The sequence below is a fragment of the Camellia sinensis genome, unplaced genomic scaffold (assembly GCF_055761805.1).
Source record: "Camellia sinensis isolate YWXY unplaced genomic scaffold, ASM5576180v1 Unanchor4, whole genome shotgun sequence".
NCBI classification, from domain to species: domain Eukaryota; kingdom Viridiplantae; phylum Streptophyta; class Magnoliopsida; order Ericales; family Theaceae; genus Camellia; species Camellia sinensis.
The window spans coordinates 3,727,999-3,755,795 of record NW_028129277.1 but is presented as its reverse complement, the minus strand read 5'-3'; the positions used below and the strand labels follow the sequence as shown (position 1 = coordinate 3,755,795).

The following is a 27,797-nucleotide window of genomic DNA, read 5'->3' as shown; positions in this document are numbered from 1 at the left end:
TGCTAAATAGTTGTGAAACCAGATGTGAAACCAGACCGTCATGATGGGTGAGTGGGGGTAGGGAGACATGTTGACCCTGCACCGCGTAATAATTTTTCCGTGGGGGTGGTGGTGACGTTGTATCCGCGGAATCCAATTCACGCTGTCAACTAGATTTCAACTCTGATTTGTGAGCCCTCTATATATCTATCTATCTATATTATTATAAAGTGAACACTTTTTATGGTGTCTTGAAACTTTACGCTCTCATATCATGTGTTAATATTTTTTATCTTAAAAAAAAAAAAAAAAGTTAAAAACTCATACCACTTAAGCTAAGTACATATTATAATATTAATTTCATTATTATTATTTTTTATTTCTACTTATTTAAATGGTGCCACCCACTAGTATATATATATACACACACAAAAAAAAAAAAAAAAAAAAAATTTTACTCCTCGTGTTTTGCTCTCTCCTGTCGAGGTCGTTCTGTGCAAAACCCTGCTAGGGTTTTTGCCTCCACCATAGATTTTTGTTGTAGCACACTAGGGCTTCTGGTTTTCTTTACTTTCAGGGCCAATTGTTTTGATTTCTCTCTCTCTCACTCTTCAAATCTTTGTTTGTTGATTGTTTCGGATCTCGATCTGTCTGTTAAGCTGCTATGGATACTCGCAAGAGAGCTAGGCCTGTTGCGCGCTTCAACTCCAATGGCGGTGTGAAGAAATCCAAGCAAGGTTCGTTTTTGTTTTTTTTTTCCCTTGAAATCTGGGTGTCTCTCTAAAAAACGCACACACAAAAATATACACATGTGTAGGCCTGTATGGATATTATGTAGATATGTGTGTGTAGGAGTTTTGGTGTGAGTTTAATTTTGCTCTATTATGGGTGATTTTGTTTTGGAGAGACTCTGTGCTCGTGTTTCTTTATACCGTCATGTTGTTCATAGTATTTGTGAGTTTATATCCAAGTCACTGGTTTGCATAAGGTGGCCCTGAGTTTATATCTCTTTGGATGGGTCCTTTTTATATATTTACAACTAAAAAAAAGGGGAAATCAAGAGCTCCCGCTTGAGATTTGGTTAATTTTACTACCTTTTGCTTTTTGCCTTTTGGTTGTTTGGTTGTTTGTTTGTTTGTTTGTTTGTTTGTTTTCCTCCCTTTCGTATCCAGAACTATACTAACCACAAACCACAAAAATTCAATGCCCACCACAAAAAATTCGATCCACAACCACAGATTATGTAATGAACCCATATATCTGCAATGATCGAAACCAAAATAGGTAGGGCAAAACAAAACAGCACACCAAGAATTCAATGGATTCAGAAAGAAAAAAAGAAAAAAAGAAAAAATAAGATTGAAACCTGGTGTTCAAAGAGCACCGCAAAAATAAATAAATATGTATATATATATATAGATATAGATATTCTGCAAATTGGAGGTTAAACAACCACCTATTCATTACCTATAAATAGGGGTGATAAATGAGCCGAATGAGCCAAAAAATTAACTGGTCAAGCTTGGTTTGATAAGTTAAACAAGTTTCAAAATATCTTCAAGTTTAGTTCATTAAACTTTTGAGCTGATCCCCAGCAAGCTTTTGTCGAGCTTGAGCTCGAGCTCGAGCTCGAGTAGTTTGGTATTTTTATATAGTTTTAGGCTTATTGAACTTAGCTGAACGAGCAATCGGCTATTCAAAGCTTGGTTTGAAAACTTTAACGAACTCCCAAATTGTTTATTTAATGAATTAAGCTTGAATGAACTTTTTAACAAGCTGAACACAAGTCGAGCTCAAGTTGTTTGGTTCGTTTATCTCCCCTACCTATAAACAATAAACAACTTCCCATCCAATGGAACTACTTTTATAACATCTGGTTTTCTTTAGGCGTCAGAAATGTTTTCATTTGTATATTTCCTTTACCCTGTACTCCTTTCATGATGAAATGTAGTAGTTTTCTTTGACCGATTTAATTGTAATGAAATGGAAAATGTAAAAGTTCTTCAATTAAAATGCGTAAAAGAAATAAAGATACGACTTCATCAGACACTGAAGAAATCGCTTGACGCCATCTTCTCGCTTACAGCCAGACGCAACAAGGATTAGGAAGAAGAAATATTGAAACTGGGAATATGTCAATGCTAATATATTCTATTTTCCTCCGAATTGTTTGGGGTTCTTTAGGGGTTGTTCGGGATGAACTATATAAGTGCACTTTTTGACTTTTTGGCTAAAAAAATAGAGAAAAAAAGATAGTTGTTTGGGATAACTTTTAGACTTTTTACAAAAAATGTGTATTAAAATATTGTATGAAATACCAAAATTACCTTCCTACTCTTCTGATAGTGCACTGAACACTTGTCACTTCCCCTCTCTCATAGTGCACTGAGCTACACTGGTGCATTGTTTGACCATTTCCCCCCCCCCCCCCCCTTTAAACAGCCGTGAGCTATGCATGTCAGTGAAGGGCGAAAATATCTTTTTGCCCTATGAGTACTCAACTCCATTTGCTGCCCAAACATTGTGAATAGTATAAATTTTTTTGGCTTTTTGACTTTTTTAGATGATGCCAAACAAGCACTTAATTTATACAAAATCAGAGGCAGAATTAATAGTTAGATTGGTCATGCTTTTGTTTATTTTGTTTTTTTAATTTTTCTGATACTACTATGAAGGCATATATGAATTGTGGCCCCCATTTTTATACAAAACTTGGGGACCCAATGCAGTTGCCTTGATGGCCTACCCCCAAGTTGGGCTTGGTGTTAGAATATGTTTATGTGTTCTCTTTTCTATATTATTTTCCGTTCTTTTGTCACTCATGGTCTTAAACAGTATTTCTTTGATTGTGCTTTTTCTAGGGGTTTATGTTTTTTTTTTGTCCCCGTTGAAACTTGAATTTTTTTCCCCTCTTGTCAATTGGGGTTTTCTACTGGATTGAAGTAAGCAACTTCCTTAATTTTCAATTACAAAAATAAACCTAACATGCCCCATTCACTGAAATGACTGAAGGGTTTGTTGTATCCCTTTGTATTTATATTAACTATTATAATAATAATCAGAAGAACAACAAAACCTAAGCAAATGGCGGACATGAATAAAGGGTTGTATTCGACGTTCTGGTTGATTTTGGGCAATAATTATTTTAAACTACAAACAAACTCTAAAATTTATAACACTCAAAGTGAGCCATAAATGCAAAGAAATATAGGGTATGTTTGGTTTGTGTTTTAAGATAAATTTTAAAAAAAAAATTTGGGGGGGAGTTAATTTTTTTTTGTTTTTGTTTTTGTTTTGTTTTGTTTTGTTTCTTTTGGTTGTATATTTTGAAAATAGTTGTGGAGTTTGGGAGTTAGGGATGATTTGATATTTTGTTGTAATGGAGTAGATGTGTGTGAGAGTAAAAGTGATTGAGAAGGAGAGAGGAGAGAGAAAAAGTGATTAATTGATGTGTAAAAGTAATTTTGAAATTTTTTTGAGAAAATTTGTAACCAAACATATTTTTGAAAATTTTCTTCCAAATAACATGTTTCAAAACACAAACCAAATACACCCATAATTTTTGTGACTATTTCATGTTGAAACTAGCTACTCTGAAAAAATAATTATCTGTGAAGACACAATGAACCGTGCACTTATTTCAATGGAAGCTAATTACTTGTTTTCTTTTATAATGAAAATTAGCATGGTTGATAAACTCACTCAATTATGCGTGTATAAGTGAAGTATTTTCTACCTTTCTTGAGTAATCAAATGGTGTCCTATGTTCTATTTTGTTTGAACATGAAATGTTTTCAACATTTTCTAGGGTTTGGTTGGCATTTAAGTTAAAAAAGTAGAAAATACACTTATCATTTTTATATAGTTTTATCATTTTGATATAAGCTTTCACAAGTGAGAAAGAGTTTCATCAACATGAAATGTTTTAAAAAAGTAGTTTTATCAACATGAAGTGTTTTATTTTTTCATGTTAAAAATGTTAACCAAGTCATTTCTTAGTGAATACTCTATTGTCATATGTTAAAAAAGTAAACATGTCTACATATTTGTGCATACACACTTTAGATGTATATATGTGCATATATATAAATTCATTTGTACTTGTATGTATATGTTTATTCACTTGTATAGTTATATATGTACCCATATATACTAACATATACATTTGGAGTTCAAAACATCTATTTTTGCAACTATATAAATTATTCCTCACCATTTTTTTCATAGCAATTGGGCCACTAAAACTGCCATTTATTGAAATATGAAACAATTTATTAAAAAAAAATAAAATTGAAATACGAAACAAATGTGTCTGTCGAAATCGGTGGACCCATGTGGAGAAAATAACTTAGCTTTAGCTTATCTTTTTCTTTTTCCATAACTATGAAGTTCAAAGATCTTAATTTTGCATTTTTTTTTATAGCTTCAAATATATTAAAGCAACTTTTTCTAATGAAGTTTTTACTGGTAAGATGTAATCATAACATCTGTTAGGTAATTCACTAGATTGTACAAATGAAGGAATCCACAGAAATTCTAACTGGGAAAAAGTAATTAATGTTTTGTAACAGAAATGGACTCCTTATCAAGTGGTATAGGAAGCAAATCGAAGCCTTGCATGAAGTTTTTCAGGTTCAAATCTTTACCTATCTAATATAAATTATAATATCATAACATGTATATAGTATTTTTTTTTTTTTTGGGTAAGTATATAGTATTTATTAATTGTATACTTTGTACTGAGAATCTTCTCTACTATTGTCACAAAGAAAAGCTATGTAATGGCATTAATGAACTGGGAATATCAAAGCCGTTACACAAGTTTATTTTTCCTTTTGCCTTTGCCATCTTTTCAATTTGTTTTCCAAAGTGATTGTTCTTTTTTAACAACCTACAGTGAAATAGCCTTTTCCCGACTTTAGTTGACTCAAAGATGGTGATGTTGAGAATGAAGGTGTCTTATAGATTTTTACCGTTATGTATTAGTATTGGAATGTGGTATGCATTCTAATAATTGGAACATTTTTCAGCTAGTTGGCCATTTGTTGGCTTATGGATTTGCCATCCTATTACGCTTTTGGGAGATTGGTATTGGTATAATTTACCTATATATATATATTGGATAAATGCTATAATTTAGCCATTATTGATTAGATTAAGAACATTGAAACTCCTATAATTGGCCAACATAGGACTTACTATGGTATTGTAGTTACTATTTAAAGAATTAATTAGGACTTCATGTTATACAGAACCACAGTCGCTGTCCTAGTATGTTTGTCACCTCCATTTCTGTCTAGTATAAAAATCATTGCTTAAAGAATAATATTGCGTTGATAGGCTAGAAATATCAATGCCTTCTAGCAAATATCTCTACCAGTGCAAATCTTCATGAAGTCATGTATCCTTCTTAAACATTGAAATGGTGTGACTATTATCCTGCATTGATATTCTTTGTTCATTAGCAACATTATATCATCTTACGTGTTGGGGTTTAATTTTTTCTTTCTTTCTTTATTATTATTGTTTTTAGAATTGTTATCTATCAAAAAAAAAAAAAAAAAAAAAAAAAAAACAAACAAACAAAAGAATTGTTTGAAACACAATTGCTACTTCTCCCTTGTTTTATTTTGGGGAGAGGGAGGGGGTGGATTAGCTTGTTCATGGTCCTTCAATTGTGAGTTCCATGCAAATTTACATGAAATATGTAGTTTTGTGGTGATGGGGAGGGGGGTGGATTGGGTTGTTCATGGTCATTCAATTATGAGTTCCATGCACAATTTGCATCAAATATGTAGTTCTGTGTTGTTGAAGTCTCGTTTGTGCTTTTTAATTATTAGGGAAAAATCTATATCACCCCCTTGGGGTTTGATTCATGAGCACTTTACCCCCTTGTCCAAAAATATCCAAAGAGGCCCCATATGCTTTTGGATTAAAATGCAACACTAACCCCATTAACAAAAGATGAAAAATGATCTTAATGCCCTTCTACTATCTTCTCTCTCTCTCTCCCCCCCCCCCTTTTTACATATAATTTTAAAATTTTTAAGTATTCACTAATTATATCACATATTAACAAAAATACCCGTAATTGTTATTTTTTAACCTAATTAATTTAACCTTATTTCAATACACTAATCCATTAAGTAATCATCACACTGCTGCACATATATTATCAACGCATTGAAGTTGATATCAACAACACAGATCAACTCATTGATGTTCCATGTATGATTGATTTGCTAATAAAAAAAATCACTCATTGATTTTCCATTGAGCAATCATGGATTTTCTATATTCATTCAGCAGTTTTCAACCAGTTTTGGTGGTGATTTTCATTAAGTAATCACTAATTTTTAATGGTGGCGGGGGAGATCTTTGGTGGTGGTAAGGGTAAGCAGGGGAGTTATCTAGTGGTGGTAGGGAATGGTTGGAATGGTGTCTAATGGTGGTTGGGAGTGACGAGGTGGTGAGGATGTGTCTAGTGGTGGTAGAGGTGGCTGGTGCTTGTAAGAGGTGGCTGGAAGTGGAAGAGCGTTAGGTTTTTGGAGGAAGAAAGGGTTAAAGTTTGAGTCATGTTTTTTTGGGGGAAGAAGATGTAGGGTATATTTGTCTTCTTATCATAGTGTATTTTGACTTTAACATTAAGGCTTTTAATTTCTACTCTCAATTGATGTGTGTGTAGTATATATTCTGTTAGTTTGGACCCAATTTATGGCGGTAAGGAAGTAGAATGCAAAATGACTAAAACCACATGGGGGTTCATTATCTATTTTTGAATGTAAGGGGTGGGGGGTGGGTGTTAAGTGCTATTGGGTTATACCATAGGGAGGTTAAATGGATTTTTCCCTAATTATTAATCATACTACTTTTTGGTGTATGAGATATATATATATATGTTGACCCTCTGAAAACATAATAATATTAGGAGATTTAAAAAGCCTTGTGATATGGGAGATCTAAAAAATATTAATTAACAAAATTATTTAGTAATAAATTTCTCTTTGATTTCATTGAGGTGAGAACTTGCTCACAAGTCCATGATTTTCAACACAACATGTGGATACGTACATACTTCCTAGGGTTAGGAACCTTTTTTTCACCCCCAAAAAGGCATTGTTCTAATTACCATTTGTTATTAGTTACAAAAAAGCATTGCTAATCATTTATAGATGACATACCTGTGTATTTTCTGGTAATAATATAATCAGACAAGTTTCTTAGAAATTTGTTAATTATTTATTGATAGAAGTATCAAGTCACTCAGCATGATAAATTTTAGTTCCTCAAAAAAAACTGTTAGTTAATAGAGGTTAACTCAGTTATAAAAATATAAACAGTTAAATTGTCGGAGGTTCAAGTTATATTAATTTTGCATAATTCAAGTTTTTGGAAATTGAACACCTTCACATGAATGGACCTTCTGACATTTACTAAGCTTATGATGTTGATTAAAGTACTTGTAATAGCTATTTAAAATTTGAAAAGATGTGATTCCTAGGTAATTTGTAGGTCGAATGTAAAATTTAATTTTTGTGTAATTTGTAGGTTCAACTTAAATGGAAAATTTATTTTGTTTTGGTAATTTTTAGTTTGAATATGAAATATATATTTGTTTAATTGGACTTCCATTAGCATAAACTCTTTTGGGAAACAAAAGCTGTCATTCAACATATTGGAGTACGTGTTTGTCACTGCTGCTCATTGCTTTTCCCACCATTTCCTCTGTTGAATGTGGGATACTATTGCTCTCTTAAAAGATTCTCTTTAGTCCTAAATAATGTAACAAATTGAACTTTATCTTTGCCTTAAAGAAGCTGAGATACCGTTGCCATTACTTTGTATATGATAAATCCTTGTCTAGCTTTATTATTATTGGGAATTAGTTTCTTCATGAAAAAGTTGGGGTAAGGCTGCCTATCTCCCTCTCCCAAAAGCAGGAGCCTCATGCATTGGGTACAACCTTCTGCACCTAATGTTAGCTTAATTTGGTGTTTTTAAAACCTAATAAGTGTTGGGATAATTACCTCACAATGAAACAAATTTTTTTTTTTTACACAAAGATAGAGGGGTGCAAGTCACCACAGAATAACTTGCACCCCACATGTTTTTATAATTTTTTTCTCTGTGCCATTGTGTTGTAATTCCTCCATAAATGTTTAAATGTTCAATGTGATTCTTTATCAGATTTGTACATATTGCTACTTTGGAGGAACTAATCTTGTATTGCTTGTCTTGTGGAGTAACACTTCAAAGACATTGCATAGGACTCTATAATTTTTTAGGCTATACTAAGAGACTGTGTTAGGATTGGCTTTGGAAGAAAGGACTGGATACTGTAGAAGAGTAGTTTTTTTCCCCCTTAGAAGTGTATGGCCTATGAAGCTCCGATACTCCAACATAGGTGCCATAGCCATGTCGAACACAGGGACATGTTGTAGTTTAATTAATTTGTTTTTAGGGGACATGGCAGGAACATGTCAGGGACACACCAACTAGTAGTTCCCCCCCCCCACCCCTTTTAGGGCTTTTGATAGATGTTGGACGTTGAATGCTTATTACCTTTCGCTTAGTTTTAAGTAATTAATAGATCATCCATAAAAAAGATATAAATGATAAGAGTTAACTTAAAGGAGTGTTTTTAATTTCTTAATATATTGAATTAGTGTTGGTTTTTGTTAATTTTGATTGTTTATTAATCCTCATAGGGAATAAAAATCTATAAAAAATATTTCATTCTCTACGAAGACATAAAATTGGATGTTCATCTGAGATACAATGGAATATCAAGGAATGGAAGGAATCCACTATGGTGATTGCAGGAGATCAAGCAAAGTTTTCTCCTTGGACTTGATTTTCTTTGGTGGGAATCAATGGCTATCCTTTCCAGAGCGATGTAAAATATTTTGGTGTGGTTCCCAGGTTAAAAGTTCCTGCAAGTTTGTTTGGATTTGATTCTCATCGTCAATTGTTCATTCTTGAGATAATTCTCTCATAATGTTCAAAACCTTCAAAGTTATCACCAGCAACCTGACTTTTTTACCTTGTTTTCGGGTGTCTTCGCATATGATATGGTTATACATACATAATTAATTATAGAGTTACTTATAGTTAGCACGCCTGCATTTTTATCGAAATGTCATTTTGATCCCTAAACTTTTATTGTTAGTTAAGCCCTTAGAGCATCCCAGCAGTTTACTTAAATTTTACCCTAAAATATTATTAAAAAATTCATTTCCTATTTTGAGAATCACTTTTTCATTTACCTCCCCCAACAAACTCCCTATTCTTTCTCTATTTTATTAAAATAATATTTTTAATTATTATGAAAGCAAAGCAGCAGCACATGGAAAGCAGACCGGTCGACCGGCAGGTCAACTGGCTGGTCTACCGGTCAAGCCAATTTTGTGTTTTTTTTCTTCAGCTACAGGGCAATCACAAGACATCCGGGCTTACGTCCCGGACGTTCGGAAAGACTTCCCTGCACGTCTTTTATTAGATATAAGGGAGCTACAATGACTCCCCACAAATAGGGAGTCACTGTAGCAACACTTATATTTAGCAACACTTATATTTAGGGGGTTGTTTAGGGGAGCTGATGGAGGTGTATTTTGGGATTTCAATCCCTTAAAATAGGTGAGGGGTGGGTTTAGGGAGACTGCTAGGGATGCTCTTACCTTTTAAGTTAAGTTACAATATTATCCTTGTGTCCATCTCATTGGCATCCCTACACTTTATCAAAACCTCACTTTAGTCGTCGTACTTTCATCAAAATTTCACTTTGGTCCTTTTTAAAAAAAAAGAAATTAATTTTTTTTTCTGCCACCCTCATTAATGGTAGATTGGTGGAATAGTGACACTGCAATTTGACTTGAAGTGTAAGTGGTTGAATGTCACAGTTGAAAGTGGGGGGTCAAAGTGAGATTTTGGTGAAAGTGTAGGGATGCTAACTGTAATTTACCGTCAATTATATTCAACCAACTCAGCTATGCTAGCTGTAGCCTATGATTAAGTTCCCAACCCCTAAACAAAAGTTAAAAAAGAAGAATGCTTTGGACTCTCAATTTCAGGCTGCCTTGTAGTTCGATGCACAAGCAAAATAGAATGAGGATCTGAACCAAGTAATTCATCTCTTTTTTTATTTTACTTATAGAAGCAACAAAAGATATTTTATTGAAAAGAGAAAAACAATAACGAAGGGAGGACAAGATGTCCTCATACAGCGAGGGATACAAAAACTAACTAAAAGATCGAATAAGTAAACATCCCTAAGACTAGGCCTGACAAATGGGCAACCCAATCAATGGAAATCGAAAAGAGGGGATCACTTTGATTGGGGGAGACACATAAGCCCAAAATGAAGTAAAAAACAGAAGACTGCGTTGGATTCTCAATTTCATGCCTGCTTGTAGGGGAGATGCACAAGTAAAAATAGAACAAGGATCTGAAACTAAGTAATTAGTCTTGTTTAAAGACGTGGCTGCAGTGTGAATTTAAGGCATATCAATTCTGCTGTGGAAAAAGAAAAAGCAAAACTGACAGCAATGTGCAATTTTTTTTGTTTCCCCTTGCATGCTTGCATGGCCAACTTGCTAGTTTTATCTATTTGCAGTGGCGGAGCCCTAGGAAGCACGGATACGGATACGGGATACGGATACGACATGATACGGACACGGCGATACGGCAAAATTCGAAAAAGTAGGATACGGATACGGCGGGGATACGTTCATAAAAAATATTTTTTTCCACAATTTTTAGTAATGTAGAATACACAAAAATAAAACTTCAACAATTTTTAGTAATAGAACATACATAAAATAAAACTTCAAGCATTTTTAGTAATGTAGCATACATAAAAATAAAACTTAAAACAAAAGACAACTTGATAAAAAAAGAGAGATTCCTATGAGTTTATTTATTTGTTTTATAAGTAATTCATAAGTTTATTTATTTATTTATTTCATTTATTTCATTTATTTTTTTTTAGAAGGATATATATTTATTTCATTTATTTGATTTTATTTACAGAGTAACTAACTACACATAAAAAAATTTAAAAAAAAAAAATAAATAAATATGTAAACACAGACACGACGAAACAGGGGTAAACAAAAAATGGTCTCTCTCTCTCGATTAAACACAGAGACGAGACGACGAGATACAGATCGACCAAAAAACAGATCGATCGAGAGGACGAAACAGATCGATCGAGAGAGAGGACGAAACAGATCGAGATTATGGTATACAGAGATCGACGAAACACAGATCGACAGAGATCGATGCAAGCAAACAAACAAAGGGAGCGAAAGGGAGAGAGAGATCGACAAACCTGATCGAGAGAGAGGGACGACCGTCGAGCTGCTGTTCGAGATCGACTGAGAGGCAGATCGGTGGACTCCTCCTCTCCTTCGCGGGTGCTGTTCAAATTCGACCTAGAAGGTAAGTTAGATTATAATTTTTTTTGTTTTTGTTTTTTATTTGATTTAATTTTCATATTTTACATTTTGGCCCCATTTTAAGTTTTTTAAATTATTTTTTTGCCCCCGCCGTATCCATACCGTATCACGCCCGTATCCTGACCGTATCCTCCCGTATCCGAGACGTATCCGAAATTCAAAAATTAAAAAAAAAAATCGGATACTCTATTTCCCGTATCCGATACGTATCCTCGCGTATCGGGCGCGTATCCGTATCCAATACGTATCCGATACGCATACGTGGCCTATTTTGGAGTATCCGTGCTTCATAGGCGGAGCCACATTAAGGCTAGGAATGGCAACGGGGCGGGGCGGGGCGGGGCGGGGCGGGGCCGGGGACCGCACTCCCCGGCCCCGATCCCCGATCGTGAGAAATTCCCCGTCCCCAGCCCCGATCCCCACCGGGGATCCCATCGCTCCCCCCTCCCAGCCCTACCCCCGATCGGGGATCGGGTATCCCCGACCTCGCAAATTCCCCAATTTACAGTTTTTTTTTTTTCAAACATTAGAGGAAGGAATCTGTACATATTTTAAACCTTCTCCTTTCCATGGTCTTTGCTTCAACTTGAATCAACTACAAATATGAGACCCATTGTCCAACAAAATTATCAAAAAAAATTTAAAACATCCTTTAATAGAATCTGTACATATTTTAAAATTAAAAGAATTTGTACATATTTCAAATAATCAATACTTATTTTAAAATTAAAAAATCTATACATATTTTCAAAAACATAGCATAATCTGTAATCTTGGCAATACAACCATTAAGAGATTCTATCAACATAATTTGTCAAGCTAATCTGTCAATATGAACTCGCTAGTAGATTGAAATTCCTAGAGAGAGAGAGAAAGAGATACCCTAAACAGCAGAGGTGAGGGAGGATGATTGGCGGTGAGGCAGCGGTGAGGGAGGATGATCGGTGGGGAGGTACGAGCAACGGCGAGGGAGGATCTACGGTGACGGAGGAGCGGCAACCGTCGTTAGTTGTGTGAAAGAGAGAGGGGAAGGCGAAACCCCAAAGTTCTTAGCAACGGCGGAGAGAGAGAGAGCAGCAGTGAGGGAGGATGATCGGCGGTGAGCAACAAGCAGCGGTGAGGGAGGATTGGCGGTGACATACGAGTGTTAGCCGTCGTTCGTTGTGTGAGAGAGAGAGAGGGGGAGGCGAAACCCTAAGCTCTTGGCAATGGCAATGGCAATGGCAACGGCGGAGAGAGAGAGAGAGAGCAACGTGTTTTGTGTGTGAGATGAGAGCAGAGTGTTTCAACCAAACCCTAATACGCGCACATATATATAAGGAGGGGCAAAATAGTAATTTCACATCGGGGTATATACGGGGTGGGGATCGGGGGCGGGGATCGGGGTCGGGCCGGGTCCGGGACTGAAACATATATCCCCGTCACTGGCCCGAACATCATCGGGGATACATTTTTAAAAACCATCCCCGGCTTGTCGGGGGTATTTTTCGGGGAATAATCGCTCAATTCTGGGTCAGGGGGTCGGGTTCCCGTCGGGCCGGGTTCCGATTGCCATCTCTAATTAAGGCTAGGAGGGGCCAAAGCCCCTCAATTATTTTTATTTTTTATTTTTTTAAATTTGTTCTTTTTAGGTTTCAAGAATAACCTGTAAATTTTTATACCTTTTTCTTTCTTTCTTTCTTTCTTTCTTTCTTTCTTTCTTCTTCTTCTTCTTCTTCTTCTTCTCTTCTTTTTATTTTTATTTTTTTAATTTTATAACAAAATCCATGTAATTAGTCACTTTAATTGTTTAATTTTACTAAAATCTTCTCTTATAAATTTTATTTTATGTCTCTCTCTTCTCTGTCATTTCTGTCCCTACCCTTTTTACCTTTCTTTCGTGTGTGTATCTTGGTATAATTTTGTCTTTAATTTTTTTATTTTTATTTTTATAGAGGCATAGTGATTGCATTTTAAATTATGGTGACCACCATGTTTAGAAACTAAAATTGAAAGTCGAATTAAAAATTAAAAAAAAAAGAAAAAAAGAAAGAAAGAAAATCAGTGAAAAAATTGATTGTTTAACTTCACCATATAAGTAACATGTAGCTTTGGCAAATAATAATCTGGTTCAGTTGATTGTAATAATCTCAATTGGGTTTCAACTCCTGAGCCAAAATCTTGGCTCCATTACTATCTATCTGGGGGAATGTCAGTTTTTGCTTGGTTCTGTACTCTGATCTGATTATGGTTTTGAATAGCCCATCAAGCGAGCAGCTGAAAGGTTTTCACCCATTATAATCAGATGTTTGAACGATGTATGCTTCTTTTTATTTTTTTATCAGGTTGCTTTTTGCCTCCATTTTCCTTATTTGCTTGGTTTTGTCTATGTTCTTCTACATCGTCTTGCAGCCAGCCAAAAGATGCTTAATTTATTTTCTTACATGTCTAAACCATACAAACTTGTGGAGCTCATCAATTTTGCTCATTTATGCTTTCATTGAATTTTGCATTTTGCAAAGCTTGATTGTGTTCCTATATATTTAAGGGCAAACTTCACTTTATCCCCCTGTGGTTTGGGCCGGGTGCGGATTACTCCCCGACATTCGAAAATTACCACATAACTCTCACGTGGTTTGTGCACTAAAACGCACAGTTAGCTTTTCCATCCAAATTAACGGGCTATGAGGTTCACATGCCCATGAAGAGAGTATAAGCTACGTTTTATGACCAAAACACCCCCCCTCCCCTCCCCCCCCACATCTTTAAATTTACAAAAGCTTGCCATTCTTCCTTTACAACAAAGAAAATGGTGATATCAAGCTGCTAAAGATGCTTTTTGATTCAAGATGCTCCATCTCCATCAATGGGCTCCAACTCTAGATCAAGAGTGTTCATGATCTTCGGCCAATCCAATATGGGTCTCTACTATGGAGAGAGATCTTTTTTGTTGTAAACAAATCCACAAATTCAAACCCATTTTTGTGATCATATACAAACCAAGTACACGTATACAAATCCAAACCCATACCCATCTTGGTTGCTATTGTTTGTCCTAATTGGATGGTTCATTTCAGTTTCTTTACCCAAATTTGTAGCAAAAGTTCTTAAGCGAGAGAGACAAGCAGTGAGTAAGCACCTATTTGTTTGATTGCTTTTCGAAAACATTTTGGCAGAGTAAACCAGAAATTTGTCTCTTGCTGTTTTGGTAGTTAATTGTTTATCTTTTTAATTGACAGTGTTCTAAATGGAGTTTGAGTTCTTCAAAAAAAGTCAATTTTGTGATTTTAGCTACTGAAAATAAGTTCCAATTTTTTTTTTCAATAAACCAAAACAAAATTACCAAACAACATTTGTGCATGACAATAAACATAACGCAGCACAACCAAGTCCTCTCTTTGATTTTTTGAAACTTCATATTTTCCTTGTAAAATAAAACCCTTTCCAATGGCTCTTCTCTTCATTGACATGACCAAACTCAGAGATGTAGATAAGTCACATAAGTAACAAAACATAAGGTTGAAAATGAGTGTTTTCCCTAGTTCTATGGCAGCATTTTTTAACATAACAAAAATTTCTCTTCTTCTTTTCTGTCTGTGTGTATATACATATATATATATATATACATATGTATATGTATATTTGTAGGTTTAAAAGAGAGAAGAAAAAGATGGGGGTATAAAGGTAAATTTACACGTTCGGTTAACAGAAGTTAGTGTACGTCTTAGTCTACAAACCACGTGAGGGTTATGTGGTGATTTCCGAATGTCAGGGGGGTAATCCGCACCCGGCCCAAACTACAAGGGAGTAAAGTGAAGTTTGCTCTATATTTAAATGTGCAAAATTGATCCTTGCCTACTTCTACTCATTCACTTAACCAGAGCAACTCATCCAACCCTTGGGGTTTGTCCATGGGATTCAATGTCTTGTTGTGTGTGATCTGATTTTGGTTCATGTTATGGATTGCAGCACTGCTGGCTGTCCATTTGGGGAGAACTGTCACTTCCTTCACTATGTGCCTGGTGGGTATAATGCTGTTGCACAGATGATGAACCTGGCTCCAGCTCCTGTTTCAAGAAACATGGCTGCACCTCCTCCCATCCCAGATGGTTCTTCCCCATCTGGTGTGAAAACCCGAATGTGCAACAAATATAATACTGCCGAAGGCTGCAAGTTTGGTGACAAATGCCATTTTGCCCATGGTGAGTGGGAACTTGGCAAGCCTGTTGCTCCATCACAGGATGATTCTCGTGCCATGGGAGCTATTCTAAGCCGTTTTCCAGGCCGGATAGAGCCACCTGCACCAGCTCCTGTCACTGGCTTTGGTGACTCAGCCACTGCCAAAATTAGTGTAGATGCTTCTCTTGCTGGAGCAATCATAGGAAAGGGTGGTGTGAACTCCAAGCAGATCTGTCGCCAAACAGGGGTGAAGCTATCTATTCGAGACCATGAATCAGACGCAAATCTTAGAAACATTGAACTTGAGGGTACATTTGATCAGATCAAGCAAGCAAGTTCCATGGTAAGAGAGTTAATTGTGAGTGTTGGTTCAATGGGTGGCCATGCAAAGACCCCTGGAGCCCCAGCCTCATCCCATCCAGCAGCAAGCAACTACAAGACGAAGATGTGTGAAAATTTTGCAAAGGGCTCCTGCACATTTGGTGAAAGATGCCACTTTGCACATGGAGCTGCCGAGTTGCGCAAATCAGGAGTATGAAGATGTTTTGGTTCTCTGGTTGTTATGCATAGTTTCGCTTGTGCTGCGAGCACTACCTTTGAGATCTAGCTGTGCTATGAAACCCATTGGCAATGTAACTGAGACTGACATTGTAGCATTTTCCAGTCACTGGTTTTGTTTCTTATATGAGCTATATAATATTTAACTGTACTATCTGCTACTCTTTTTTTTTTTTTTTGGCGTCTTGTTTCCCAAGTAACGAGAAAGAATTATGACCAAGAACAAGCTAGTTATATCGGGTCGTAAGTTCAATTTAATAGCTGCTTGTGTGTTCTATTGAGGAGATGGAGGGATACTCCAAGGAAGGAAGAAGCTATATTATGCCAGGCTTGTTTTAGCATGTCAGCTGGGTCACACTAAAAGTTCCATTTGGAAGGAAAGAGTTAGGCCTTGTTTGGTTTGTATTTGAGAAACATATTTTGAGATAAAAAGTACGAAAATTTGTTTGGTTTGGTTTTTTTTTCAAAAGATGCTTTGAAAAATTATTTTGAGAGAGTTTTGGAAAAAGTGATTGATTTGATGTGTATGAGAGAGATTTGTTTGGAAAATTTGTAAACTCAACAAGTTTTGAAAATTTTTTTTGAGAAAATTTGTTTGGTTTGATTACTTTTGAAAACTTATTTGTGGAGAATTTTTTTCAAATTTTTTTGAGAAACACAAACCAAACAAGGCCTTAATGTTTGGTTTATTGAAATAAAGTGAAATGGAATTATTATTTTATTAAATTTTTTGTTTTTATGTTTGGTTAGACTTGAAAAATAATAAATACATTACAAATTAAATCGTCTTTTAACTTCTTTTTTTTTTATAATAGAATGACTATTCTATAAGAAAACTTAAGAAATTATGATTTTATTTCATTTCATATCATTTCCATGAACGAAATAGGACATTACGCCCTGTTTGATTCTAGGATATAAAGAGTGGGATTTGATATTATATCCTGTGGGGTCCACATATCTTATGTTTGTAATTTTTTTTCAAAGGGGTTATAGGATTGTATATTCTCCAAAAGTGGAGGATATACAATACCACCACTCCCCCCACCCCATTATATCATATCCCCTTGTTGGGATATGATTTAAAAAGTCCAATTTACCTTTTTGTCTAACATAATATAATTTAATAAATTTTTTGAATTTAATATAATATAATTATTGAATTTAATTTAATATTATTGAATTTAATATAATATAATATAATATTATTTAATTTAATTTAATATAATTTAATACAAATTTTGAAAATATAATATAATATAATTGAATTGAATTTAATATAATATAATTTAATATAAATTTTGAATTTAATATAATATAATATTATTTAATATAAATTTTGAATATAATATAATATAATATTATGAGGGCAATCTTGAAAATTACTTATTTATATCCCACAATATATTTTGTAAAACAAACATGGATAATATATATCCAATCTTATATATCAAGTCAACAAATATGAATTGAGAATATATTATCCAATACCTATATCTTATTATCCTGACTAAATCTCATATCATAATATATCTTCTATATTATATCCAGTGAAACAAACAGCCGTTAATTTATTACTATGCCTTGTTACTTTGTAAGGAGTGAAGGGAAATAAATTGAGTGGTTGTGTAAGGAGTGGGTTGAGTTCTCACATTCCTTTCAAAATTGAGTCGAAATTTCAAGGAAAAGTAGGAAGAGTAAAATTTAAAGGAAAAGTAGGAAGAGAAAAATTTATCTCATGATATATATATTTTTATTTGTTATAAAAAATTAGTAGAAAAGTTTGAAAACATATTAAAATAATCAAAAATTTTAAAAATTACTATTAAAAAGTCAATTATTTTCTTCATTTTCCAGCATATCTTTATAAAAAGTTTGAAAAGTCAATTAGAATAACTAATTTTCAATAAGAAAGTATACCCATGAATTTTTTGGTCGATTGACGATGATATGACTTCTCTGCCTCTAAGAATATAATAAGGATATATAAAAGATTTAGTGGTTTATAAGTCATATATAGAGGATTTTTGGATAAAAATATCTTTTTTTATTGGATGATTTTTGTAATTTCAGTATAAAAATATAAATAGTTATACTAATGATTTAAAGATGTCAGTATTGTAATAAGCTTATTTGACTGTAAGTATAAAGTTTGATACTTGCAACCTTGATGTTATAATTTTAAGTGTGACTAATCACATTTATAATTTTAACACTTGTTATTTATATCTTTATTTATTTAAAGTGTTAATATTCACGTTTCTAACTTTTTATGTATATATATATATATATATTTATATGTACACGCATGCACGTAAAGAAAAGGGAGTTTAAAATGGATTTAGTCCATCTGAAAATTTTCTTTCCTAACTCTAGGCTTTTATTAGCAATGTTTTTCAAACAAATACTATTTTTTCTTATTTTAGGGCATACTTTGCGAAGAATCTCCCAATTTTATAAAAAAATATATGGGAAATAAAAAGAAAACCCATAAAGGTTTGAATTTTATAACAAACTAAATGTTAAATTTTTAATTTTATCAATTTAAACCCTAAACTTTTTGATTTATTTTCAATCTAAACTATTTCCCTATTTCTATTAAATAAAATCGACTAAAAAAAATATTTTAGTCATTAAATTCAATGAAAATGGTAATTTAGACACTTTATGTATACCTATTGTGGATGGATAAAATATTAGCTCGAGCCCAAATCAATGAAACACCAACACAAAAGGAAGGAAAGGCCCAAGCGAACTCTTTAGATGGAAGATTTGCATAATGAAAAAGGGGCATTGGATTAAGTTTCATCCAATGACTAGAAACACAGGACAATAAATGCAGCACAACCCAGGCCTAATAGACGGTAAGGTTGTCTGATCAACTTGATCCGACGAATACAATGATTGGCAAGTTAGCCACTAGCATCTGACATGATCTAAGCTGTCTGTAAGACAAAAATCCAACAATTGAGAATAAAAGCAACTTGATAACTAGCCCAACCAGAGACCATATAATAACCGATCCATTCACAAGTAAAAGATAAACCATAAAATAACCACTTAAAGTGGATAATAGTAATATAATGGCAGATTTAGTACAATTAAAGTTAGTAGACCACTACAATCCCCCAAGAGATTCATCCTCCCAACCGTAATGATTGAACTCGGATTATTCGGTACTCCCCCCATTGTTGCTTTGCAGACTTTACCCTGGATGCCTACCCCGATTATATACCGTGTAGCACCAATCGAGGACCTCAAAAGGGACGACAAAAACAATGGCCAACACCCTGCGAAATTAAACCGCCGTATAGAGTCCGAATACAACTAATTTGTTCTAGGGCTACGATACAATCACTTGTGCAAAACTTAGCATATTTTGATAACATTATCCATTTCAATCTATTCCATACATAATCATTTCAATAGCCATTCCGAAACATTAATGTGAACATCACCAATTACCAACTCGGCAATGTTTCTCGTTATGAGTGTTTTTAAAGTGTCACATTCAAGCATAAGTGTACAAGAGTTTACATATGGGGGAGTATATTTTGGTGAAAATTGGGCCGAGCTATAAGATGGTCATAGTGGCCCACAATACAAAGGGCTGAGTAAAAAAGGCCATAAAAGTTACTCCGGCCCAAGATGCGTGTAAAGTTACTTCGGTCCGGAAGCAACTTGAAGTTAGACCAGTCTTGGAGTTATACCGGTCGCGAATCGTTAGTTCGGTCTAAACCGTGCCATGTGCAGTGCATGAGAAGCCGACATAAGAGAAGTAAAAGGAAGAATTAGTTCGGCTTATTCTACGGCTATACATAGTCGGGTTTACTTCGGTCGTATTGGAATTCGGCCATAATAGAACCATCTCACTTGGTTTAAGCAGTGAGGGGGGTGTTGAAGGATAAGCATTATCTTTCAGGAGTATGAATCCTAGGAGGACTCTGCCTGGAGGAGTAGAAGTCCTACTAGGATTGTGCCACGCAAAAACCTATAAAAGCTCACAAACAGCACCTTTGAGGAGGTAACACACAACTTTGCTTTTCTGAATACACGGAGCTTTGTCTATTTGTCAAGTTTGCTGACTTAGGCATCGGAGAGGTTTCCGGCACACACCCACCGGCTAGCTCACGTTTGTGTTTTTAGGTGATAAGGCGACGTCATACGGAGGAGCGCAGACTTGGTCAACAGGATTATACAAGAAAGTGTATTTCTTTCCCGTACAATTGGCGCCATCTATGGGAAAAATAGACAGAACAAAACCTCTTGATTAAGCTTCTCCTCTTTACAAACAATGGCGCACATAGAAGAATTGCCACATTCCGCCATCGATGGACAAACTCCAGATGGGGGCACAAGGCGTGAAGGATTACCTTCTATCCCTCCCATGGCGGACTTGGAGTCCCAACGGCAAAATCCTAGGAGGGATACAAGGGGGAGGAGGCAGACTAACAGCCCCCATCACTCTCGTTCGCAAAGTCCTGATAGGCAAAGGAGGAGGATTGATCCTCAAGCTCTAGAAGACCGCGTGAAGGAGCAAGATGAATTGATAAAGAAGATGGCGGCGGACATGGAGGCCTTGAAGCGCCACATGAAGAAAAAAGAAGTGGCGACAGGAGAGGGGCGCAAAAACAAAACGACCCCTCGTCACTCAGAAAATTGTAGTAGGAATACCACACCCTCGCAAGGAGAGAGCAGAAGCCTTAGGACAGGCGATACTCAATCTTGGTCTTCTGGAACTCGTCACTCCAGGTCTGAGAGGACGAGATCTGAAAGATCATATACTGAAGGAAGCACGTATTGGCCCTCACATTCGCACCAAACCAGATCTAGACAGACGGAATTACCCAGATCATCCGACTTACGAACCGTGCTCGAAGAGAAAGCACGATGCAAGGAGGATGCCAGGGCACGGGATCCGCACAGAGTTTCTGCCTTATAGCGGTTGGCTCCTCGGACGCATGGAAGCGTCGAGGTTGGAATGCCAATACCGCACCCTGCCTACGAACCAACGGACAAAGCATTAGCAAGACTACAGACTTCGTCGTTTGTTTCGGCGATTGAAAATGCGCCCCTACCATCAGGCTTCCTTTAGCCCAAATTCACTACATATGTCACACCCCAAACCCGCCCCTAAAAGTTTAGGCATGACCACTTCAGAAACGGACACTTAACCTGTTATATATATAATATATGGGGCCTGAACGGAAGCATTAAATATCAAAATTTGACAACAGAAGCAAACTCCATTGAGCTACAACTATCATGCCAGGATCACAAACTTTAAACAGACAAATAAAATCTAAAACATACACCTGAATATCGGATATATACGCACATATATACAAGCCCAGCTCTATAATTGGGCATACACCAAAAACGTTTCGGAAGAAAGTATTATACACATTTCAACCTTGGACCAACAACTAAAGTGCAAAACCAAAGTTCGTCAAAACTTCATGAAAATAAGAGCCGCTTCTCTTAGGCTTGGACATGGAAAGGTTGACCAAAGAGGACAAGCGTCATGGTTTAGGACTGACCACTTGGTTGGTTACCTACAGAAACAGACATAACATAGGGTGAGCCAAGCTCAGTGAATAGCATGATACATAAATGCACAATTTAAACATAATACATAACAATGCATAAATAAATGCGAAGATCACGTAGTTAATCTGTTCCTGTTTTCATTTTAAATGGCCTTAGGCCCCAATCGTGAGTCATAATGGTTTTAAGCCCTTGAACACATTAACATTAAGCTTTTAAACATAATGGCATATAGCCCTTGAACATATGGCATGGAGCCCTTAAACATGGTGGCATATAGCCCTTGTACATATGGCATGAAGCCCTTGTCAGAATGGCATTACAGCCCTTGAACATATAGATATATGAACTCAAGAGGTGTCTCACACGGATTCTAGAGGTGACTCACATCGTAGCACTTAGTTCCGTGTAGCACTTTGCTTCATTTCATAACAACTTATACAGATGGCCATGAGCCTCATAATTTTCACATATGTATGGACTCAAGAGGTGTCTCACATGGATTCTAGCGGTGGCTCACAACGTAGCACTTAGTTCCAAGTAGCACTTTGTTCCATACCAATAATTAGCAGGTCTTACAGACCAAACCATACATAAATGTCATACCATAAACGGAAATAAATTCATACATATGCATTATGCTTGAATCATTAATAGAAATCAGAATTCATACTTACTTATACTTAGCCTTTTAATAGCGCTGGCAAATCAATAAAAAGCATTCTTGTTAGTTCCATAAAGAAATTCCTCAACATTGTGAACTTATAGTACACTTGAACTTGTACATATATAAGCATGTAACGTAGCTTGTAACATACTTACGCTTGTATCGTACTTAAACTTGTAACATACTTAAGCTTGTAACGCACTTAAACTTGTGACATACTTGAACTTATAACATGCGTATACTTGTAATATACTTGAATTTATAACATACATGGACTTATAACATACTTGGACTTGTAACATACATGAACTTATAACATACTTAAACTTGAAAACTTGTAACACATTTAAACTTGTATATACTTGTACTTGTAACCTCACTTAAACTTGTACATATTGGAACTTGTCACACATATATAAACTTGTAACATTCTTGACTTAGAGCATACGTAAACTTATAACAGACTTAAACTTAGAACATACGTAAACTTGTAACTTAATTATTTGAACCACAGTATTATTACCCCTAGGTAAGGGCCTTGTGCTAGAGATGATGTGAATACTTCTACATATATGAATAATCATTAAGTTAATAGAAAACAGAGTTTTTCTTGTTATATCATGTCATTATCATGCACTTAACAAAATAGAATGATTCATATCCTTATGTGGGTTGCATACTAATGGTAAACCTTTACATTCCTATCATAGATTCTAAACGTTCTTGGGTCCCTTCGTAACATAATCTTAAATTCACACAACATCATTCTTCAAGGACGAACATAAGTTCCACTTATTCTTTAAGAAATAACATACTATACTGATAAATAACAAAGGCTAATATTCGTCATTAACGGAATATAAGGATTCCAAAATCACACCGATGTACGCAAATCTTTCAGCGTTCATATAAGTTCACATTGCTTCCCAATTGTCATAAATGTTTGAATAATACTTCCAAAGAACAGAGCATTAGTGACAATAATTGTCAATAGTATATAAAATGTACATTCTTGTACTACTACTCACAGTGCTACAACGGAGTGCTTGCCCCTCCTGGAGTGTGCCCTGTACACACACATAACTTAGTCATTAGTTCTTTTGCTTTCTTAATTCCTTTCCTGCTTTAGTTTACTTCGAATGAATTTACAGGCATCTTAGGGACATCAAACACAAATTCTAAAAATACCAGAGGGTTAAGCACGTAAAACCGAGCAAACAAATTTTTGCAGCATGGGCCGCACGTGCGGCTGTGAGCCCCGCACGTGCGGCAGTGATCCCCGCACGTGCGGCGATTCCAGCAGTGTAGTCCGAAATTTTCCCAAACAAAACCCCATTTTTGTAAGCTTGCATAAGGCTCCAAATAGGCCTTTTAATTGATAAAGTGTGGTTCAAAAACATGTAAATAAAGACTATAAACATGTATTAATCCAAACATAAACTAAATCCTTAATCTAACATTACCAATACATGACTTCAAACTTGAGTATCACAAGATAACATGCTTAGAAGCTTAATCAAATCACAACCTTTCAAAATTCCATCCTTGGATTCAAATTCCTCACATAGCACACTTAAATTAGGTTGTAAAACAACCAAATGATGAGAACACCCTCTTCAATCAAACATAAATCATGAACAATTGTCCATTACAACCCTAGATCATCAAACATAAATCATAAACAACTCTTCTTCACAATTGAAAGGATAATTCTCATATATACTAAATTTAACATACCTTAAGCTTGATCTCCTAATTTAACCTCAATTTCCTTCCTTGTTGAACCTTGTCTTTGTTCTCCTTTCCCCTTCTTTTCAACCCTTATTCTCTCCAAAAGATGCCTCACGTTTTCTTTTTTTTTTAATCAAGGCTCAAGAGATTTGGGTGTATATATTTACAAATAATGACATATAAGACAAAACTTAATCGTTTAATCATTCCAAAATTGAAATTTCGTAAACATGCTTAATATTACTTAAAAATTATGCTGATCACAGATATATAATCAATTTCAGATAATTAAGCCGTTAAGGCTTCCAATTTCTGCTTCAAACATTCTACATGTAACAGATACTTTTCTTGTTCAACAGATAGACATCTTTAAACATGAGATTTACTTACTTAACCGTAATTCCACATGGAATTTCACAATAAGCATATAAATATACAGAATAAGGGAACTGAAAGTATACCAGAATCATAGACAAGGGTCGGGTTATTACAACATATGAAGGGAAGACGGACCCCTACTCACACTTGAGCCACTTTGGCCAAGTCATGGCTGTGTACAGGCGAAACGAGGCCTTAATGTGTATACTCTTCCCATCAAGCCTTGGCGACCTAGGCTTGACTTGGTTCGAAAAACTTCCAGAGGACAGCATAGCCTCCTGGGCACAATTGGCAGAGGCGTTCGTAACAAGGTTCCGAACAAACACTAAAACCCCGGTGGAGATCGACCAGCTACTCTCCATCGACATGGGCGATAAAGAGACCCTAAGATCCTACAACAGTCGCTACTGGGAGACATTCAATTAGATTGGGGACTGCCCTATCAATCTCGCCATTGCACAGTATAAAAGAGGCCTTCCAGTCGGGAACAGACTAAGGGACTTGATCACCATGACGCCACCCCTCACCATGGAAGCCCTGATGGAAAGAGTGCATTAGCACATCAGGGTAGAAGAGGATGGCGCATGTGCCAAAGCAAAATCTGGTGCGACCGTAGTACCAGAAAAGAAAACCTCAGCAAAGGTCAATGCAGTAGATCGTCAGAACAGAAACGGACGTGGCAGACGAGATAACGGAGAAGACCCGGATAAAAGATGGTTGAGGATCCGCACTGCCATAACCACGGTGTTCAAGAAACCGATATATCGGATTCTGAGCAAGATAAGAGATGAGCCTTTCGTCAAGTGGCCAGCCAAGCTAGGAGAAGCTCAGAAGGACTATGACGAAAGATCGTGGTGCACCTTCCATAAAGAAAAGGGGCACCGCACTGAAAATTGCACACTATTGAGACAGCACCTGGAGGAGTTGGTGGCGGCAGGTCACTTGGATAAATACATTGAAGGAGGGACGCAACCAGTCCCCCAGGACCATAATAACCCCAATGGGATGCCGATTGACGCCCCACCTCAAGGCGTTATCAATGTGATACATGGAGTCTTTGAACTTGAGCGTGTATGCGAGCTCAGGGGATCAATCAAAAAGGCTGAGCACTTTAGAGAGGTGCTAAGTGCCCAACCTGCCATCAAGAAGGGGAAGACAGAGGCAACAAACGTCATGTCTTTTTCGGATAAAGACTTGGATCGAATATACTGTCCCCACAATGATGCCCTAGTCGTCACTCTCCGAGTCAAGGATTTTGACATCAAACGGATTCTGATTGACCAGGGTAGTTCATGTGAAATCATGTACTACGAAACATTTAAACAATTAAAGCTGCAAGACAAAGACTTGGCGCCTGCCGTATATCCCCTAATTGGATTCAACTCCATGCCAGAATGGCCCGTCGGTAAGATAATTCTTCCAGTCAGAGCAGGAAGCGTGACGAAACAAGTGGAGTTCTGGGTATTGAAGGTCCCCTCCACTTACAACATTATTTTGGGCAGAACGTGGCTGCATGCCATGCGATCGGTGGCATCATCCTACCACCAAGTAATGCGGTTCCCTAACGACACCGGTATAATTGAAGAAGTCTATGGAGATCAGATCATGTCAAAGCAATGCTTCGTCACGGTGAACGGCAGCCGCGCTGCCAAAGGATACATTTATTCGGTGGAAAAACCTGAGAGCAATGAGCTATTCACAGATGTTGGCAAAGCGGCTGATCAGAAAGCAGTGGAGGACTTGGTAGAGGTAAGAATAGATGAAAAGAACCCGGATAAGTTCTTTTTGCTCGGTTCATCGTTGTCCAGCACTGAGAGATTAGAGGTCTTAGAATTCTTAACCTCTAACATTGAAGTGTTCGCCTGGACGCCCTACGACATGCCAGGCATTGATCCAAACTTCATCTGTCACCAACTCAATGTGCACCCATCTGCCAGACTAGTCATTCAGCGCACTCGCAAATCGGCACTTCACCATGCCGAAATCGTGGCGGAAGAAGTAGGTAACCTGCTGGAGGCAGGAGCAATTAGAGAAGTGCACTACCCAAGATGGATCTCCAACACAGTCGTAGTGCCAAAGAAGAATGGCAAGTGGCGCGTCTGCGTCGACTACAAAACAGTCAACAAGGCGTGCCCAAAAAACAGCTTTACTCTACCACGGATAAATCAACTGGTAGACCTAACAGCGGGGCACAACCGACTTAGCTTTCTGGATGCATACAGAGGCTACCACCAAATCGCCATGCATGAGCCAGACCAGGAGGTCACATCTTTTACAACTCCAAGAGGACTATACTATTACAAGGTTATGCCCTTTGGCCTGAAGAACGCAGGGGCAACATTCCAACGGATGGTCACCAAGATGTTTGAACCATTGTTAGGCAGAACAATGGAGGCTTACATCGACGACATGGTGGTCAAAAGCAAGGATAAGAATGACCATCTCAAGGACCTAGGAGAGATGTTTGAAATCCTGAAGGAACACAAGTTGCGCCTCAATGCATCCAAGTGCGCATTCGGAGTAGGATCTGGCAAATTCCTAGGCTTCCTTGTGACCAACCGAGGTATAGAAGCAGACCCCTCTCAGATCAAAGCAATCCAGGATTTGGTGAGACCAAACTCAGTAAAAGAAGTGCAGTATCTCACCGGCATGGCGGCTGCGCTCAACCGATTTATCAGCCGGTTGTCAGACAGATTACGACCATTTTTTCATGCCTTAAAGGCCAAGTTTGAGTGGGACGAAGAATGCGACCAAGCTCTATAAAGCTTGAAGGAATATATGTCTTCCCCACCACTGCTTGTTACCCCAGTACCAGGTGAAGAACTCTTCTTGTACCTGGCAGTCTCTCAGCACGCAATTAGTGCAGTGTTGGTTCGTGCAGAAGGAATCCAGCATCTGCCCATCTATTATGTCAGCAAGACATTGCTAGGGGCCAAAACAAGGTACTTACCCTTGGAAAAATTAGCATTGGCCTTAATGATGGCCTCCAGGAAATTGGCACACTAGTTTCATGCCCACACTATAGTTGTCCTCACAGCTTTTTCACTAAAAGCTTTGTTTGAGAGGGCGAACTTTTCTGGGCGAATCTTGAAGTGGGCGGTAGAGTTGGGACAATTCGACATCAAGTTCCAACCCAAGACCACAGTAAAGGCCCAATCTTTGGCAGACTTTGTCGCAGAGTTTACTCCTGGAAGTCATCATATCTGCCCAGTCGACCTAACTGATGCAACCGAATTAGGGATGGAAGTTGACGCCGGAATAGCGCAACCCCTAGTAAAAGGTACTCAGTCAGACTCCATGGCAGACCAGACTAAAGACAGCAA

General features: G+C 36.7%; 1 protein-coding gene and 1 long non-coding RNA gene across 2 annotated transcripts; both read left to right on the top strand.

Moving 5' to 3' along the window:
* The first annotated feature begins 395 nt into the window (after window positions 1–395).
* On the top strand, window positions 396–16,305 carry LOC114320732 (zinc finger CCCH domain-containing protein 31-like). Its single transcript, XM_082912566.1, has 3 exons — window positions 396–716; window positions 4,551–4,611; window positions 15,384–16,305. The coding sequence occupies exons 1-3, from the start codon at window positions 644–646 to the stop codon at window positions 16,129–16,131; spliced, it is 882 nt and encodes a 293-aa protein (XP_082768692.1). The 5' UTR covers window positions 396–643; the 3' UTR covers window positions 16,132–16,305.
* On the top strand, window positions 4,621–14,703 carry LOC145816671 (uncharacterized). The gene is made up of 2 exons (XR_014358745.1): window positions 4,621–10,593; window positions 11,729–14,703. It is a non-coding gene; the product is annotated as an uncharacterized LOC145816671 (long non-coding RNA).
* Window positions 16,306–27,797: the final 11,492 nt, after the last annotated feature.

What these genes read in the sequence shown, in the direction of transcription:
- LOC114320732 (XM_082912566.1), top strand. Translation starts at nt 644, where the DNA reads ATGGATACTCGCAAGAGAGCTAGGCCTGTTGCGCGCTTCAACTCCAAT. An exon ending in TGTGAAGAAATCCAAGCAAG is followed by an intron (nt 717 to 4,550) that starts GTTCGTTTTTGT and finishes GTTTTGTAACAG; the next exon opens with AAATGGACTCCTTATCAAGT. An exon ending in CCTTGCATGAAGTTTTTCAG is followed by an intron (nt 4,612 to 15,383) that starts GTTCAAATCTTT and finishes TATGGATTGCAG; the next exon opens with CACTGCTGGCTGTCCATTTG.